General features: G+C 30.8%; 2 protein-coding genes across 3 annotated transcripts; both read right to left on the bottom strand.

Annotated features, from left to right (window-relative positions):
- Window positions 1–565: 565 nt before the first annotated feature.
- Window positions 566–9738, bottom strand: LOC117111841 (C-type lectin domain family 17, member A-like). The gene is made up of 4 exons (XM_033254850.1): window positions 9699–9738; window positions 5225–5551; window positions 4481–4606; window positions 566–3849 (listed from the first exon to the last, which is right to left on the bottom strand). Exons 1-4 carry the CDS (start codon window positions 9736–9738, stop codon window positions 3575–3577), a joined length of 768 nt encoding a protein of 255 aa, XP_033110741.1. The 3' UTR covers window positions 566–3574.
- On the bottom strand, window positions 8147–16849 carry LOC117111854 (perlucin-like protein). Of its 2 annotated transcripts, XM_033254866.1 has the most exons (5): window positions 16182–16849; window positions 15371–15634; window positions 14555–14680; window positions 13819–14003; window positions 8147–11549 (listed from the first exon to the last, which is right to left on the bottom strand). In XM_033254866.1, exons 1-5 carry the CDS (start codon window positions 16255–16257, stop codon window positions 11484–11486), a joined length of 717 nt encoding a protein of 238 aa, XP_033110757.1. In that variant the 5' UTR covers window positions 16258–16849; the 3' UTR covers window positions 8147–11483. The 2 variants fall into 2 exon arrangements, with proteins under 2 accessions (XP_033110757.1, XP_033110756.1); XM_033254865.1 differs by lacking the exon at window positions 8147–11549 and having other exon boundaries at window positions 13611–14003.
- Window positions 16850–17034: the final 185 nt, after the last annotated feature.

The following is a 17034-nucleotide window of genomic DNA, read 5'->3' as shown; positions in this document are numbered from 1 at the left end:
AAACAATGTTATATATCTGGTGACTTTAATTTCGACCTGTTGCATTTCAATGAAAATAACACTATAAATGAGTTTCTTTCTATTTTTTATAACCATAACATGTTTCCTCTTATCGACAGACCCACCAGAATAACACCTACTACAGCCTCTTTGATTGATAATATTTTTACCAATACTTTTTCCCATAATATCAAGGTATTGTTGTCGCCGATATCTCTGATCATTATCCAATTTACCAAATCACCAAATCCAATCCCATTAGTAATATCAGTACCTCGAATAAGATCCCTACCCGTTTATTTAGCCAAACTAGAGTTTATAATTTTTATAACGATCTGAGCACTATTGATTGGACCTGTATTACTGGCTTTGATTCTCCTGAGCTTGCGTATAACGTATTCATTCGTAAATTCACAAAGGTCTACAATATGCACTTTCCTTTTTCTTTTAAGCAAAACTTCTCGTCGTCGTATTCCTCAAAAGCCTGGGATTACCGCAGCGATTTTAGAGTCTATTAATCGTAAAGGAAAGCTGTATAAAAAGTATGTAAACAATGTAACAAAACTTATCGTAATCAGCTTACTTCTTTAATCAGAAATTCTAAACGACAATACCTATGCCAGAAAGCTAGAGGAAACAAAGTTTAATTCAAAACAAACTTGGAATATTCTTAACAGCATTATGGATCGACTAAATAAGACTAAACCAATCTCATCTTTTTATAAAATAAACGATATACACATTTCTGATCCTCAAGTTATTGATGATAATTTTAATAAATATTTTTTGTTAACATTGGTCCTGAATACTTGCGTAAATTTCCTCAGCCTGATGTTACTTTCAAAAGTTTCATGAATGAAATTAAATCTCCACTTAAATCTTTCTTTTTTCACCAACTGATACAGATGAAATACTCTAAATAGTTAGAAATTTGAAATCTGGTGTTAGTAGCCACTTTGATGATATCATGCCTGATTTTGTTAAATCAGTTGGTGAACTAATAGCACCTCCACTGCCAAGATAACTCCTGTTTACAAATGTGGGGAGACTGATACCTTTGGTAATTATAGGCCCATTTCGGTCCTTCCCGTTTTCTCTAAAATTTTAGAAAGCATTATTCATAAAAGACACTATAACTATCTTTCTCGACATAATCTATTGCATAAAAACCAATTTGGCTTTCGCCTAAATATGTCTACTGAAATGGCTGTTTTACAGGCATATAACATTATTTCCGAACTTGATAAGAGGAAACATGTTTTTGGAATTTTCTTGGACCTCTCAAAGGCATTTGATACCATAAATCACAAGATTCTACTCTGTAAACTGTATCATTGTGGTATTCGTGGTATCGCTTTTGAGTGGTTCAGCAGTTATCTTACAGATAGAATGCAATATGTTTTTTTTAAACTACCATAAGTCATCCTTTTGTCAAATACTTGGTGTGGTGTCCCCCAAGGCTCAATTTTAGGCCCTTTACTCTTTATTATTTACATAAATGACTTGGCCTACATATGTAAACACTCAAATATAATTTTATTCGCCGACGACATTTAAACTCAACAATACAGTGCGGTGCGAGTTTACAGCCCTCTTCTGAGCTTGCGTCACTTATGTTAATTACGATCTTTCGATTATTTCATGCTGGTTTAAGGCAAATAAGCTATCACTTAATGTTAATAAAACCAACTATATGATTTTCAGAAATAGATATAGTAACCGTACTTACAAGGACCTTAATATTTCTATTGATGGTAATAATATATTGCGTGTTACTAGCTGCAAATATCTTGGTTTAATAATGGATGAATGTTTAACTTGAAATCAACATACAACTTATATTGAAAATTTAGTTTCAAAATATTCTGGTATTCTCTTCAGACTAAAGCCAATCTTACATGTTAATGTTTTATCATCTTTATATAAGACCTTAGTTCTTTCTCATATCTAATATTGTAATTTCATTTGGGCTGATCATAATAATTGTTGTCTTGAAACTGTTTATCGCAAGCAAAAGCGCATAGTGCGTCTATATACAAATTCACAATTCCATGAACATTCACCACTATTATTTGCCAGTCTTAATAATTTAACTGTGTATGACATTCATAAATTATCTAACGGTATTTTTATGTATAAAATTTAAAAACAATTTATTACCAGTTAATTTTTCAAATTATTTTGTTAGACTAAATTCAGTTCATGATTATGGTACCAGGTCCTCTGATATGTACCGTCCACATATTGTTTTGTTACCGATATGGCCAGAAATACTATCCGAAGGCATGGTCCGATTTTATGGAATAATATTGATGCTTCTATTCGTAATTCAGTATCTGTCAAAATGTTCAAAATGATGTATAAAAATTATTTGTTGTTAACATATCAATAAGGATCCTTTATATATTTACATTCATGCATACATTTATATAGTTCATATCCTGCCAACATGTTTTTGTCACTGTTGTCATGTATCACATCATGTTCGTCCGTGTAATTGTTAATAATTTTGTTTAGGTGGCCAATGGTGTACGAGCTCTGCTCTTTTGTTGGCAATCCTTTTAATTGTTCAGTACATGAAAATATGGAGTTTTTGAAAAATAAACTGAAACTGAAACTTAAAAATGAAACTGATGTAGAATTTTACAAAATCTTATTTGATCTAAGTACAATTGAACGAGTTTAAAAAGTGAAATTAAGACACTTAAGAAATAATTTAAGTCTAAGAGTGCAATTTTCGGATGTTGCCGCATCCCTACCATTTCAACTCAGCTCGGCCCCAATCATGTTGAGAAGAATGTAGACGCTCCTAATCGGCCCTCACGTCTATATTTTCACTAAAATATATTTCATTAATACTAATAATTAACACTATTTATAAAACCGTTTTTTTTCCCATCTGAAAGTTCCATTTCTGGGCATTTAGAGTTGTCACTTTTTTTTTTACTTCAGCCTCACCATAGCTGAATGTTGTTACATCTGGTACTCCCTCTATTTTACCCCACAAGTCCACATAAACTTATTTGATTTACTTGAGATTGAACATAATATTGGCAAATTTGGACTCTTCTGGTACCTGCTTCTTCCTCCTACAAGCATTTGATTCATAGAATATGGTGTTTACACATACCTCCATGGTGTATATAAAATTACACGCCCTAATGGCAAATTAACAATTAAAAATTATTAACAATTAACAATTAATTAATTACTTTTTAATTAACAATTATTTTAACATTTCGTCTTTTTCATATGAATATATCTTTCCTATGTATGCATATGATTTACATAATAGTGAGTGCAAACTGAATTATCGTTTGATCAAAAACTACAAGCATTTGTTTCACAAAATATATGGTGTTTACACATGATACCTCCATGGTGTATATAAAATTACACGTCCTAATGGCAAATTAAAATTAAGAATTATTAACAATTAACAATTATTTTAACAATTAATAATTAATTAATTTAAATAATTATTTAATTATTTTAACATTTCGTCCTTTTCATATGTATACATATGAATACATTTTCATATATATGATTTATACAATTGTGAGTGCAAACTGAATTATTGTTTGATCAAAAAAAGACTACAATCAAGTGGCTGGTGTTCATACTGCGTCGGTGCCCCTTCGTCACTTAACGCGTTACACATTATCTTGTTTGGCATTTGCTGAATTTGGAACGCCTTGCACTGGTTAATCGAGATGCAGAATTGAAAACAGTGAACTAAACTTCTTGTCGCTTTACTATCCAGGGTGAAATTGGCTAAGGCGTAGGGAACTAAGCAAGCTGCCTGTCCTGCTTTACCAGACACTTTTCTTGCAAGAAACGAATGTTGTTCTAAATTAATAGACACAAATTAGGTATTTAGAGAAATGTTCAATATTGTCCAATAATATATTCTCTGTGCCTTATCAAATTTTACCACTTATAGTCGAATTGACTACAAGTATAATTATAACATTTGACCTGGTACATTGTCAAATGTCACAGAATATACAATACATTATAGGTCTATTATTTCATACATCTTTCATTCATCATTTAGGTTTGAACTGGCCGGGGGTGGTGATTGTTTAAACATTTGAATGAGTCCTTCGGTGTTTTCCTAATTTATATCTAAGTTTATATATCTGTGAAATCTTGGCCATTGTTATCGATTTTTATTTGTTTCTTAAGATATATTCATAATATTTATTTTATGCTTCATTCAAAACAGAGCTGCGATTTACATATTGTTTATTCACTTTTACTTCTCCTCTAACAGTGTGTCACCACCCACAAAGGTAGATAATGCTCTTTAGCCAATGACTCCTAATTAAAATACCTTGCTCTTAGCATCTCACTCGAAGGCTTATGGAGTGGTGTAGTTCTTAACACTCACCATGTTAAACATTGTTTAGTTAATTTTCTAACCTATGACCTTGAAAATATAAGTGTCTTTGTATATGTAGCTTTATAATCAAGTTACCTATTTCACAAACGTAAACATTGAAGTAGTGATTGCAAGGATAATTTTGCCAATTCTGGTCGATCCCGCTACATATGATTACAGCACAATGTTCAGATACACCATTTGGTTGACCTGGTAACCAATCTGGCGAGGGAAAAAATGAAAATACACATAACAAGAACTAATGGCACCTCCAATGTAATTAATATTAATTATTATTATCAATATTATTATTGTCATAATTATCAATATTTTCGATTAAATTTCTATATATATATATATATATATATATATATATATACCTATATATATGTATGTATGTATATATATGTATGTATATATAATTTATGTATGTATATATATGTATGTATATATATATATGTATGTATATATATGTATGTATATAAAGCAGTTTGTAGAGTGTCCAAAATTACAAAATCAAGACCAAGACAAGCTCAGATTTTAGGAAATTCTTTACCTATGGAGTTTTTGCAGGCCAAAGTTCTTACGTATTAGCAATGTTCGGGCACTGATTTTGCGTCAATTAGTCCATACAAACACTTATCGACGAAGGTGATTTTTCTCTTCTGTCATAAAGTGTGCTACTTTTAGAGACTCGCAATTATGCAATACAAGTATAATGTTGTTACTGATAGAATCCTTTCAGTTGAAAATCCTTTCAACTGAAATTTATTATCTATCATATGACTTAAAAACACCACATTATTATTACGAGATAAATACAATAATTTGTATCCTAACCTGTGTACTGTGTCGCACTGTTAGTCGTCCATTTCCACACACCGTTATTCTCTCTGTCATTGAAACCAATCCAAGTATTCACACAATTACCGTATTTTTGGTAGCGGAGATCACGAACAAAGTTTCTTTCTTCTTCTGATGATATCGCCAACAAACTTGCTCCCTCCGATTCACAGTTTGTCAGCGCATCAGTCCAATTTACTGTCTGTGCAAACACTTTATAACAACTCCTTTGGAATGGATCCCACGAATCTGGGCATCTGTCTACAAAACACACAAATAAATCAATTATGACTTTGCTACAAAACTTATCAAGTCGGAGACGAACTTATCATCCTGCAATCATGCACTATCCGGTTTCCCATTTTTGGATCTCCCCATGCTTATAAAGTTGTTATACAAGTTACTTGGTGATGACTAAAGTCATATAATAACCAGATAACAGTTTCATCTTCATGCAATAGCTTTCAGAATGCACACCCTGCAACATATCTGCGGCGACATATTTCATTTGCTGAAGGTCGGTTGAGTTTTATACTAAAACCAAACTTAGGACTGATGACTTACAATAACAACTACAGATAATTTTATTTTTGCTCGCCTAATACAACAGTGGAAAATATTAACAAGTACACCCAGAGAACAGTGAATTTTTTACTCTTCCCTGGTACACCATTCATACATCAAGTCTAACACACAAAAAAATGAGAATTTTAATTCAGACCACACTTTACATGCAATCTGTTCAAATGATTCCAAAATGTATCAAATAATAAACGGATATATAAATAATGTACATAATATAGATATAATTAATAAATGAATATACGGATATATAAATTAATGTACATAATATAGATATAATTAATAAATGAATATATGGATATATATAAATAAATGTACATAATATACATAATATAGATATAATTAATAAATGGATATACCTATACACATTTTTCTATAGGCATATGATCATATACCGGATATATCCCATTCGTGTTCTTACAATGTTGATCTCAGTTTCATGTGATGAGCATGATTTTTCAATTTTGCATATAAACTCACGCACTTTCAATAAAAATGTCGATCAGATTACTGCGTTCCTTACAAGTTTAAATCACACCTTTTTGATTATAGCACTCTCAGAAACATGGTTTAAAGAGGATGGTTCCAATGAAATTTATATAAATAACTATAATTTAATTAATGCATCTCTTTGTGAAAGAAGAAGTGGAGGTGTTGCTATAAATGTTCATAAAACAATATCGTTTCGAATCAGGAATGATCTAATATTGATCGACCAACCATCAGATCATATAGACCATTCTGAAACTATTTCCTGGTAGGAAAAAACTTATTGTTGGTAATATTTATCGTGCACATCGTACTAATACTGACAGATTTCTTTCGAACTGTCTGATAGGTGACTTTAATTTTCACCTGTTGCATTCCAATGAAAATGACACTATAAATAAGTTTCTTTCTTTTTTTTATACCCATAACATGTTTCCTCTTATCGACAGACCAACCAGAATATCACCTACTACAGCCTCTTTGATAATATTTTTACCAATATTTTTCCCCATAATATCAAATCAGGTATTGTTGTCGCCGATATCTCTGATCATTATCCAATTTACCAAATCACCAAACCCAATCTCATTAGTAATATCAGTAGGCCTACCTCGAATAAGATCACTACCCGTTTATTTAACCAAACTAGCGTTCATAATTTTTATAACGATCTGAGCACTGATTGGACCTGTATTACTGGCCTGGTTCTTCTAATCTTGCGTATAACGTATTCATTCGTAAATTCACAGAGGTCTACAGTATGAACTTTCCTTTTTCTTTTAAGCAATCCAAGAATTCTCCTCGTCGTATTCCACAAAAGAATGGGATTACACGTGGCTCTTCAACGTGGCTAACAAATTCTGAGAAGTTATAAGCGATGAGTATTATTCTTATTATTCCTATATTTGTTTATTACTATTATTATTATTGTTATTATTGTTATAACCAGTTATTATTGCATTGCCTTGAAGTGTTGATTGTAATTGTTAATGTGATAGAGATAGGCCTAATTGATAGTCTTACATGCTCGTCCAGCAAATAATATTCAAAGGAAATGACAAAATTTGGGAAACTGCATTATAATTCCGAGACCGTATACTTGACATAAGTTGTTTACGTGTATTTTTATGTATCTAATCATTGTATTGCTTTATTGTTTTGTTGAGTGGAACGGCTGCGTGCGGGATTGGCTGGGTAATGCGTGTGTCTTATATGCTGTGCCGTACATTTCTGTGTGTTGTATGGTATCTCGGGTACTGTGGCTCGGTTACACCTACTGGTGTGACGATGTTACAGGACAGACCCAAAACCAACACGAAGCGGGCATAAGATCGTGAATGTGAGTTTTCATGTTTTTTTTTCTTTGGTTCTTAATAATTAAATGTGCAAGTACATTGATTATTACTGTACTTACCCTTGCTTGTGTGTAATGTAAAATGTAACTTTATAGCTTCGAAACATTATGGAAATGTAGATTCTTTGTTATGGCATGTATTATTGTATTATATTGTAGATCTTAGATGGTCGGACGAAGGGGAGGAAGATTGGAAGCACCGGACCAAATGCTCTTTCCGATTGACCACTTGATGCCGGGAATCTCAAACTCGGGATCTAAACTTAATAAAATATTTTTTGAGGTTTTTTATGTATACCCATAGTTTTGCTGAGTTCGTGTTAGCCACGTTAGAGGTAAGTTCGTGTTAGCCACAAACTCAGGAAAGCTGTATAAAAAGTATGTAAACAACCCTACTGAATTTAACAAAACTTCCTATGTTAATTATCGTAATCAGCTTGCTTCTTTAATCAGAAATTCTAAACAACAATACTATGCCAGAAAGCTAGAGGAAACAAAGTTTAATTCAAAACAAACGTGGAATATTATTAACAGCATTATGGATCGACTAAATAAGATTAAACCAATCTCATCTTTTTATAAAATAAACGATATACAAATTTTTGATCCTCAAATTATTGTTGATAATTTTAATAAATATTTTTTTTTAATTTGTCCTGAATATTCGCATAAAATTCCTCAGCCTGATATTACTTTCAAAAATTTCATGAATAAATTAAATATCCACTTAGATCTTTCCTTTTTTCCACCAACTGATACAGATGAAATACTCTCAATAGTTAGAAATTTGGAATCTGGTGTTAGTAGCGGCTTTGATGATATCAAGCCTGATTTTGATAAATCAGTTGGTGAACTAATAGCACCTCCACTTGTTCACATTTATAATTTTTCCTTAACTACTGGAATCGTTCCAGAGAAACTGAAAATTGCCAAGATAACTCCTGTTTACAATAGTTGGGAGACTGATACCTTTGGTAACTAAAGGCCCATCTCAGTCCTTCCCGTTTTCTCCAAAATTTTAGAACGCATTATTCATAAAAGACTCTATAACTATCTTTCTCGACGTGACATAATCTATTGCATAAAAACCAATTTGGCTTTCGCCCAAATATGTCTACTAAAATGGCTGTTTTACAGGCATATGATAACATTATTTCCGAACCTAATGAGAGGAAACATGTTTTTGGAATTTTCTTGGACCTCTCAAAGGCATTTGTTACCATAAATCACAAGATTCCACTCTGTAAACTGCATCAATATATTCGTGGTATCGCCTTTGAGTGGTTCAACAGTTATTTTTTTCTTTTAACTATCATAAGTTATAATTTTTAAATACTTGTTGTGGTGTCCCCCAAGGCTCAATTTTAGGCCCTTTATGTTTTATTATTTACATAAATGACTTAGCCTACATATGTAAACACTCAAATATTATTTTATTCGTCGACGACACAAATTTATTAATTTCTGATGATAATTTAAACTCTCTAGTTTATACTGTTAATTTCGATCTTTTGATTATTTCATGCTGGTCCAACTATATGATTTTCAGAAATAGATATAGTAACCGTACTTACAAGAGTCTTAATATTGCTATAGATGGTAATAATATCTTGCCTGTTACTAGCTGCAAATATCTTGGTTTAATAATGAATGTTTAACTTAGAATCAACATACAACTTATATTGCAAATTTAGTTTCAAAATATTCTGGTATTCTCTTCAGACTAAAGCCAATGTTTTATCATCTTTATATAAGACCTTAGTTCTTTCTCATATCCAATATTGTAATGTGATTTGGGCTGACCATAATAATTTATCGCAAGCAAAAGCGCATGCGTCTATGTACAGATTCACAATTTCATGAACATTCACCACCATGATTTGCCAGTCTTAATAATTTAACTCTGTATGACATTCATAAGTTATCCAAAGGTGTTTTTATGAATAAATTTAAAAATAATTTATGACCAGTTAATTTTTTCGAATTATTTTGTTAGAGTAAATTCAGTTCATGATTAAGGTCCTCTGATATGTACCGTCCACATACTTTTGTTACCAATATGGCCAGAAATACTATCTGAAGGCATGGTCCGATTTTATGAAATAATATTGATGCTTCTATTCGTATTTCAGTATCTGTCAAAATGTTCAAAATGATGTAAAACAATTATTTGTTGTTAACGTATCAATAAGGATCCTTTATATATTTACATTCATACATACATTTATATAGTTCATATCCTGCTAACATGTTTTTGTCACTGTTTTCATGTATCACGTCATGTTCGTGTAATTGTTAATAATTTTGTTTAGGTGGCCAATGGTGTATGAGCTCTGCTCTTTTGTTGGACATCCTTTCATTGTTCAGTACATGAACATATGGAAGTTTTTGGAAAATTAACTGAAACTGAAACTGATGTACAATTTCACAAAATCTTATTTGATCTAAGTACAATTGAACGAGTTTAAAAAGTGAAATTAAGACACTTAAGAAATAATTTAAGTCTAAGATGTTGCCGCATCCCTACCTTTTCAACTCAGCTCGGCCCCAACCATGTTGAGGAGAATGTAAATGCTCCTACTTGGCCATCACGTCTATCTTTTCACTAAAATATATTTAATGTACGCACTACTGTCAAATAAACACTATTTATAACACCGTTTTTTTTTCATTTCTGGGCATTTAGAGTTATCACTTTTTTTACTTCAGCCTCACCATAGCTGAATGTTGTTACACCTGGTACTCCCTCTATTCTAATTTAAGTCTAAGAGTGCAATTTCCGGATGTTGCCGCATCCCTACCTTTTCAACTCAGCTCGGCCCCAACTATGTTGAGGAGAATGTAAATGCTCCTACTTGGCCATCACGTCTATCTTTTCACTAAAATATATTTAATGTACGCACTACTGTCAAATTAACACTATTTATAACACCGTTTTTTTCTGGGCATTTAGAGCTATCACTTTTTTTACTTCAGGCTCACCATAGCTGAATGTTGTTACACCTGGTACTCCCTCTATTCTACCCACAAGTCCACATAAACTTATTTGATCTACTTAAGATTAATATATTATTGGCAAATTTGGACTCTTCTGGTACCTGCTTCTTCCTCCTACAAGCATTTGTTCCACAAAATATGGTGTTTACACATACCTCCATGGTGTATATAAAATTATACGTCCTAATGGCAAATTAACAATTATTAAGAATTAACAATTATTTTAACAATTAATTAATTTTTAATTAACAATTATTTTAACATTTCGTCTTTTTCATATGAATATATATGAATATATTTGTCCTATGTATGAATATGATTTACATAATAGTCAGTGCAAACTGAATTATCGTTTGATCAAAACCTACAAGCATTTGTTTCACAAAATATATGGTGTTTACACATGATACCTCTATGATGTATAGAAAATTACACGTCCTAATGGAAAATTAAAAATTAACAATAATTAACAAACATTAACAATTATTAACAGATAAAAGAAACAAACTTTATAAAAAATATATTAAATCTAAAAAACAATTAGATAAAGACAAATACGTTATATATAGAAATAAATTAACAAACCTTCTAAGAATTTCTCGTAAAAACATTATAATGAAAAGTTTAATTTATACAAAGGCAATTTACAAAAGACATGGCAAACTATAAATTCAGTCTTGGGACGCAATATACAAAAAACTCTTCCCTCATATTTTCTACACAAAGGCTCTACAGTTACAGACCCATTCGATATTGCGAGCAATATTAATGATTACTTTGTAAACATCGGACCAAATCTTTCAAAGCTCATCAAAACATCGACTAACCAGCACTTTACATCTTACCAAATCCGTCATTGAGAGATTCTTTTTTCTTGTACCTACTTCTGAAGATGAAATCCTAAATATCATTAAAAAATTGAGAAACAATAAAAGTCCAGGATGTGATGTGATGACATATCAAACAATGCTATTAAATCCATATCTACATTAATTTCTAAACCTTTATCCCATATTTTTAATTTGTGCCTTGCCAAAGGAATTTTCTCTGATTTACTCAAGATTGCCAAGGTAGTTCCTATTTTTAAAAAAGATGACACTCATTTATTCACTAATTATAGACCTATTTCCTTCTTACCTTGTTTTTCAACAATCTTTGAACGATTAATTTACAATAGGTTAACTAATTTTTTAACTAAACACAATATTCTTTATAATCGTCAATATGGTTTTAGAAAAACATTTTCTGCAGATCTTGCTCTTGTTGATATTAATGACTAAATTACTAAAGCTATTAATAATAATGAATTTACAGTTGGCATTTTTCTTTATTTAAGTAAGGCTTTTGATACAATTGACCATGAAATTCTTTTAATGAAACTCAAATGTTGCGGTATCAGAGGCCTTGCTCTTCATTTATTTAGAAACTACCTTAGCAATAGGAAACAATTTGTCTCAGTTAATTCATGTAACTCTACTTTTTCTTACGTTTGGTGTTCCGCAAGCATCCATACTTGGACCTTTATTATTCTTAATATATATTAATGATCTTCCTAATAGTCATTATTTAATTTTGTTCTTTATGCGGATGACACCAATATATTTTATTCCCATAAAAATAAAACTGAACTCTTTAAAATTATCAATTATATTGAATTACAAAAAGTTTCTAATTGGTTCAAATTAAATAAATTGTCTCTTAATATTACCAAGACAAATTTCATTTTCTTCAATTATGAAGTAAAAGAGATGGACTCTTTCACTATTAAAATCGATGACAATAAACAAGTAAATGAAACAAAATTTCTAGGCGTACTGTAGATTATAAGCTATCCTGGCAACCCCACCGTAATAACATTTCCAATATTATTTCCAGAAACATTGGTGTTATGAGCAAATTATTATTTTTTTTTTACAACGCATTCTCCTATCTTTATATAATACTTTAGTTTTTACCATATATCAATTATTGTAATATCTCCTGGGCTACTACTATTGACAAATTTCTTTACGTGCTCTTAGGATTTGTGCAGGTTCATCCCGCATATCACATACAAAACCTTTATTTTACAAATTTAATATTCTTAATGTTTTTGATTTATATAAGCTGCAAACTTATAAGTTTATGTATCGTTTTAAAAATAATACACTACCTAAATACATTGTTTCATTATTTCCCAAACAGCAATCAGATATACATATTATAAAACAAGATTTTCTAAAAGTAATGTTTTGTTTGAAATATACACATCTCTTCATCGAAAAAATGCAATCTTCTACAATGGTCCTAAATTGTGAAACTCTTTAACTATTACGTTAAAAAATATCCCCAATCTTTCTTTCTTTAAAACCAAACTTAAAAAATTGCTGGTCTCAGTATATGGCAGGTAAGCCTCTTGTTAAGCCTCTTGTTAAATTACTTATTATATTACTTGTAATATTACCACCTTACTGTAATTATTGACTTATTTTTGCTATGACTATCATTATTTTATGTAATCGCAATCCAGACTAACGTATCTACCGTACTATTTTATATTATATTTATATGTGTATGTGTGTGTATGCTTGCATGTATGTGGCGGTGCGTTTGTGGGCATATGTATGTGTGTTTGTGTGTGTATGTTTATATATATGTATAATATATTGTTATTATTATTATTGTTATTATTGTCATTATTATTACTATTGTTGCTATTATTATTAATATTATCATTATTGCTATTATTATTATTAAGAATTATTATTTATTTATTTTAGTATTTATTATTATTGGTGGTCATGTCTTAAAGTTTGTTTACAAACTTATTTTGACCTCCTACCGCACACTCTTTTTCTTTGTAATTTCAATTGTAATATTTATCGTTGATTAATTAATATTTTATGTGTGTGTGGTAAAAAAACAATAAAACAAACAAACAAAACAAACAAACAATTAACAATTATTTTAACAATTAATAATTAATTAATTTAATTAATTATTTAATTATTTTACCATTTCGTTCTTTTCATATTTATACATATGAATATATTTGTCCTATGTATGCATATGATTTATACAATAGTGAGTGCAAACTGAATTATCGTTTGATTACAAATAGATTGCAATTAAGTGGCTGGTGTTCATACTGCGTCGGTGCCCCTTCGTCACTTAACGCGTTACACATTACCTTGTTTGGCATTTGCTGAATTTGGAACGCCTTGCACTGGCCAATCGAGATGCAGAATTGAAAACAGTGAGCTAAACTTCTTGTCGCTTTACTATCCAGGGTGAAATCGGCTAAGGCGTAGGGAACTAAGCAAGCTGCCTGTCCTGCTTTACCAGAAACTTTTCTTGCAAAAGACGAATGTTGTTCTAAATTAATAGACACAAATTAGGTATTTAGAGAAATGTTCAATATTGTCCAATAATTATATTCTCTGTGCCTTATCAAATTTTACCACTTATAGTCGAATTGACTACAAGTATATTTATAACATTTAACCTGGTACATTGTCAAATGTCACAGAATATACAATATATATGAGTCCTTCGGTGTTTTCGTAATTTATATCTAAGTTTATATATCTGTGAAATCTTGGCCATTGTTATCGATTTTTATTTGTTTCTTAAGATATATTCATAATATTTATTTTAGGCTTCATTCAAAACAGAGCTGCGATTTACATATTGTTTATTCACTTTTACTTCTCTTCTAACAGTGTGTCACCACCCACAAAGGTAGATAATGCTCTCTAGCCAATGACTCCTAATTAAAATACCTTGCTTTTAGCATCTCACTCGAAGGCTTATGGAGTGGTGTAGTTCTTAACACTTACCATGTTAAACATTGTTTAGTTAATTTTCTAACCTATGACCTTGAAAATATAAGTGTCTTTGTATATGTAGCTTTATGATCAAGTTACCTATTTCACAAACGTAAAAATTGAAGTAGTGACTGCAAGGATAATCTTGCCAATTCTTGTCGATCCCGCTACATATGATTACAGCACAATGTTCAGATACATCATTTGGTTGACCTGGTAACCAATCTGGCGAGGGAAAGAATGAAAATACACATAACAAGAACTAATGGCACCTCCAATGTAATTAATATTAATTATTATTATCAATATTATTATTGTCATATATATTGATAATATATATAAATTAATTTAATATTATTGCGCTAATAATAATCAGCCTGTCGCATTGCAATAAATATTCTAGTTTTTCGATTGAATTGAATTTCAATATATTTATATACATCCATATATATATAATATATATATATATATATATATATATTTATATTTATATAAAGCAGTTTGTAGAGTGTCCAAAATTACAAAATCAAGACAAAGACAAGCTCAGATGTTAGGAAATTCTTTGCCTATGGAGTTTTTGCAGGCCAAAGTTCTTACGTATTAGTGTTTAAATATTCAAATGACTTGATAGCGTTTATTTATAAAGCAATGTTCGGGCACTGATTTTGCGTCAATTAGTCCATACAAACACTTATCGACGAAGGTGATTTTTCTCTTCCGTCATAAAGTGTGCTATTTTTAGAGACTCGCAATTATGCAATACAAGTATATTGTTGTTACTGATAGAATCCTTTCAGTTGAAAATCCTTTCAGCTGAACTTGAAATTTAATATCTATCATATGACTATTAAAAACACCACATTACGTTTCGATCCTGGCAATTATGAGATAAATACAATACTTTGTATTCCTAACCTGTGTACTGTGTCGCACTGTTAGTCGTCCATTTCCACACACCTTGATTCTCTCTGTCATTAAAACCAATCCAAGTATTCACACAATAACCGTATTTTTGGTAGCGGAGATCACGAACAAAGTTTCTTTCTTCTGATGATGATATCGCCAACAAACTTGCTCCCTCCGATTCACAGTTTGTCAGCGCATCAGTCCAATTTACTGTCTGTGCAAACACTTTATAACAACTCCTTTGGAATGGATCCCACGAATCTGGGCATCTGTCTACAAAACACACACATAAATCAATTATGACTTTGCTACAAAACTTATCAAGTCGGAGACGAACTTATCATCCTGCAATCATGCACTATCCGGTTTCCCATTTTTGGATCTCCCCATGCTTATAAAGTTGTTATACAAGTTACTTGGTGATGACTAAAGTCATATAATAACCAGATAACAGTTTCATCTTCATGCAATAGCTTTCAGAATGCACACCCTGCAACATATCTGCGGCGACATATTTCATTTGCTGAGTTGAGTTTTATACTAAAACCAAACTTAGGACTGATGACTTACAATAACAACACTAATAATTACCGTGCAATAATAAACAAATATCAATTACAATACCTAATAATGAAAATAAAAAATAATTATGATAAAATAATGATGATAATAATAAACATAAATATTTGGTTATAGTATAATAATAGTAACCCTGATCATAATAAACACAATTTCATTGGCAATAACAACGCACTTTGCTGAGATTAAGTTTGATGACCATATTTTAACAGAATAGTATAAGAAAATAATGTACACCTACCACAATACGAGAGGGAAATTACCGATAAGATGAAAACATTCCCGAGATCAAATACGTTGCCTTTCGTTAGAACCATAATGTTGGTATTATACTTGTAACTAACGATAACGTACAGAATTAAAATTGCATGACTTTGACGTTCGTTATAAAGGAATGGTAACACTCATCTGCTAAGATGTAAGTGAAAAAAACGAGATAATGAAACATTTAATAAGACCTCACAGCGAATAATGTATGCAAATTAGGACACCAACCAATCAGCGGATTTTCATAAACTTAACTGTGCCCTGAATCAGTATTAAGAAACAGCGACACAACCGTATTCATAATACGTTACTGAGTATTAGCATAATAAACAAAAACGCATTTGAATCCTATTAAGATTGGAATATATAAATATAGAAGGAGCAGTGAATCGGCCCACAGATCCAAATGAGTTCGATGACTTGATCCAGAATAAAATTCAAATTTAAATATGACGGATAACAAATAAAATATTTAGAGTAGCAGGAGCCTACTCATTGGCTATATATGACATACAAAAGTAAATCAAGAAAATGTTTAATGAGGGTATAAAAACATACAAAAATAGAGGGCAGCATATTGCTGAAAAGACTGTATTTTCAATAAATAAAATGAAAAACAAAAAAAACAAAAACGCAATATTACAATACGGCACCAATCCAAAAAGCATCATTACAAATTGAAAAAAAAAAATATTAAAGTTACATTGTATGTCAATCAGCCAATCAATCAAGCAAAAGTTATTTACAATTACAATAATTTAGTTACAATATCACTAAAAAATATATTTCATGTATATATATATATATATATATATATATATATATAG

This window comes from Anneissia japonica, unplaced genomic scaffold, assembly GCF_011630105.1.
Source record: "Anneissia japonica isolate Jap-2015-1 unplaced genomic scaffold, ASM1163010v1 scaffold1203_len951721_cov167, whole genome shotgun sequence".
Classification (NCBI taxonomy): Eukaryota; Metazoa; Echinodermata; class Crinoidea; order Comatulida; family Comatulidae; genus Anneissia; species Anneissia japonica.
Note: the sequence above shows the minus strand (reverse complement) of the source record. Positions and strands in the feature narration are given on the sequence as shown.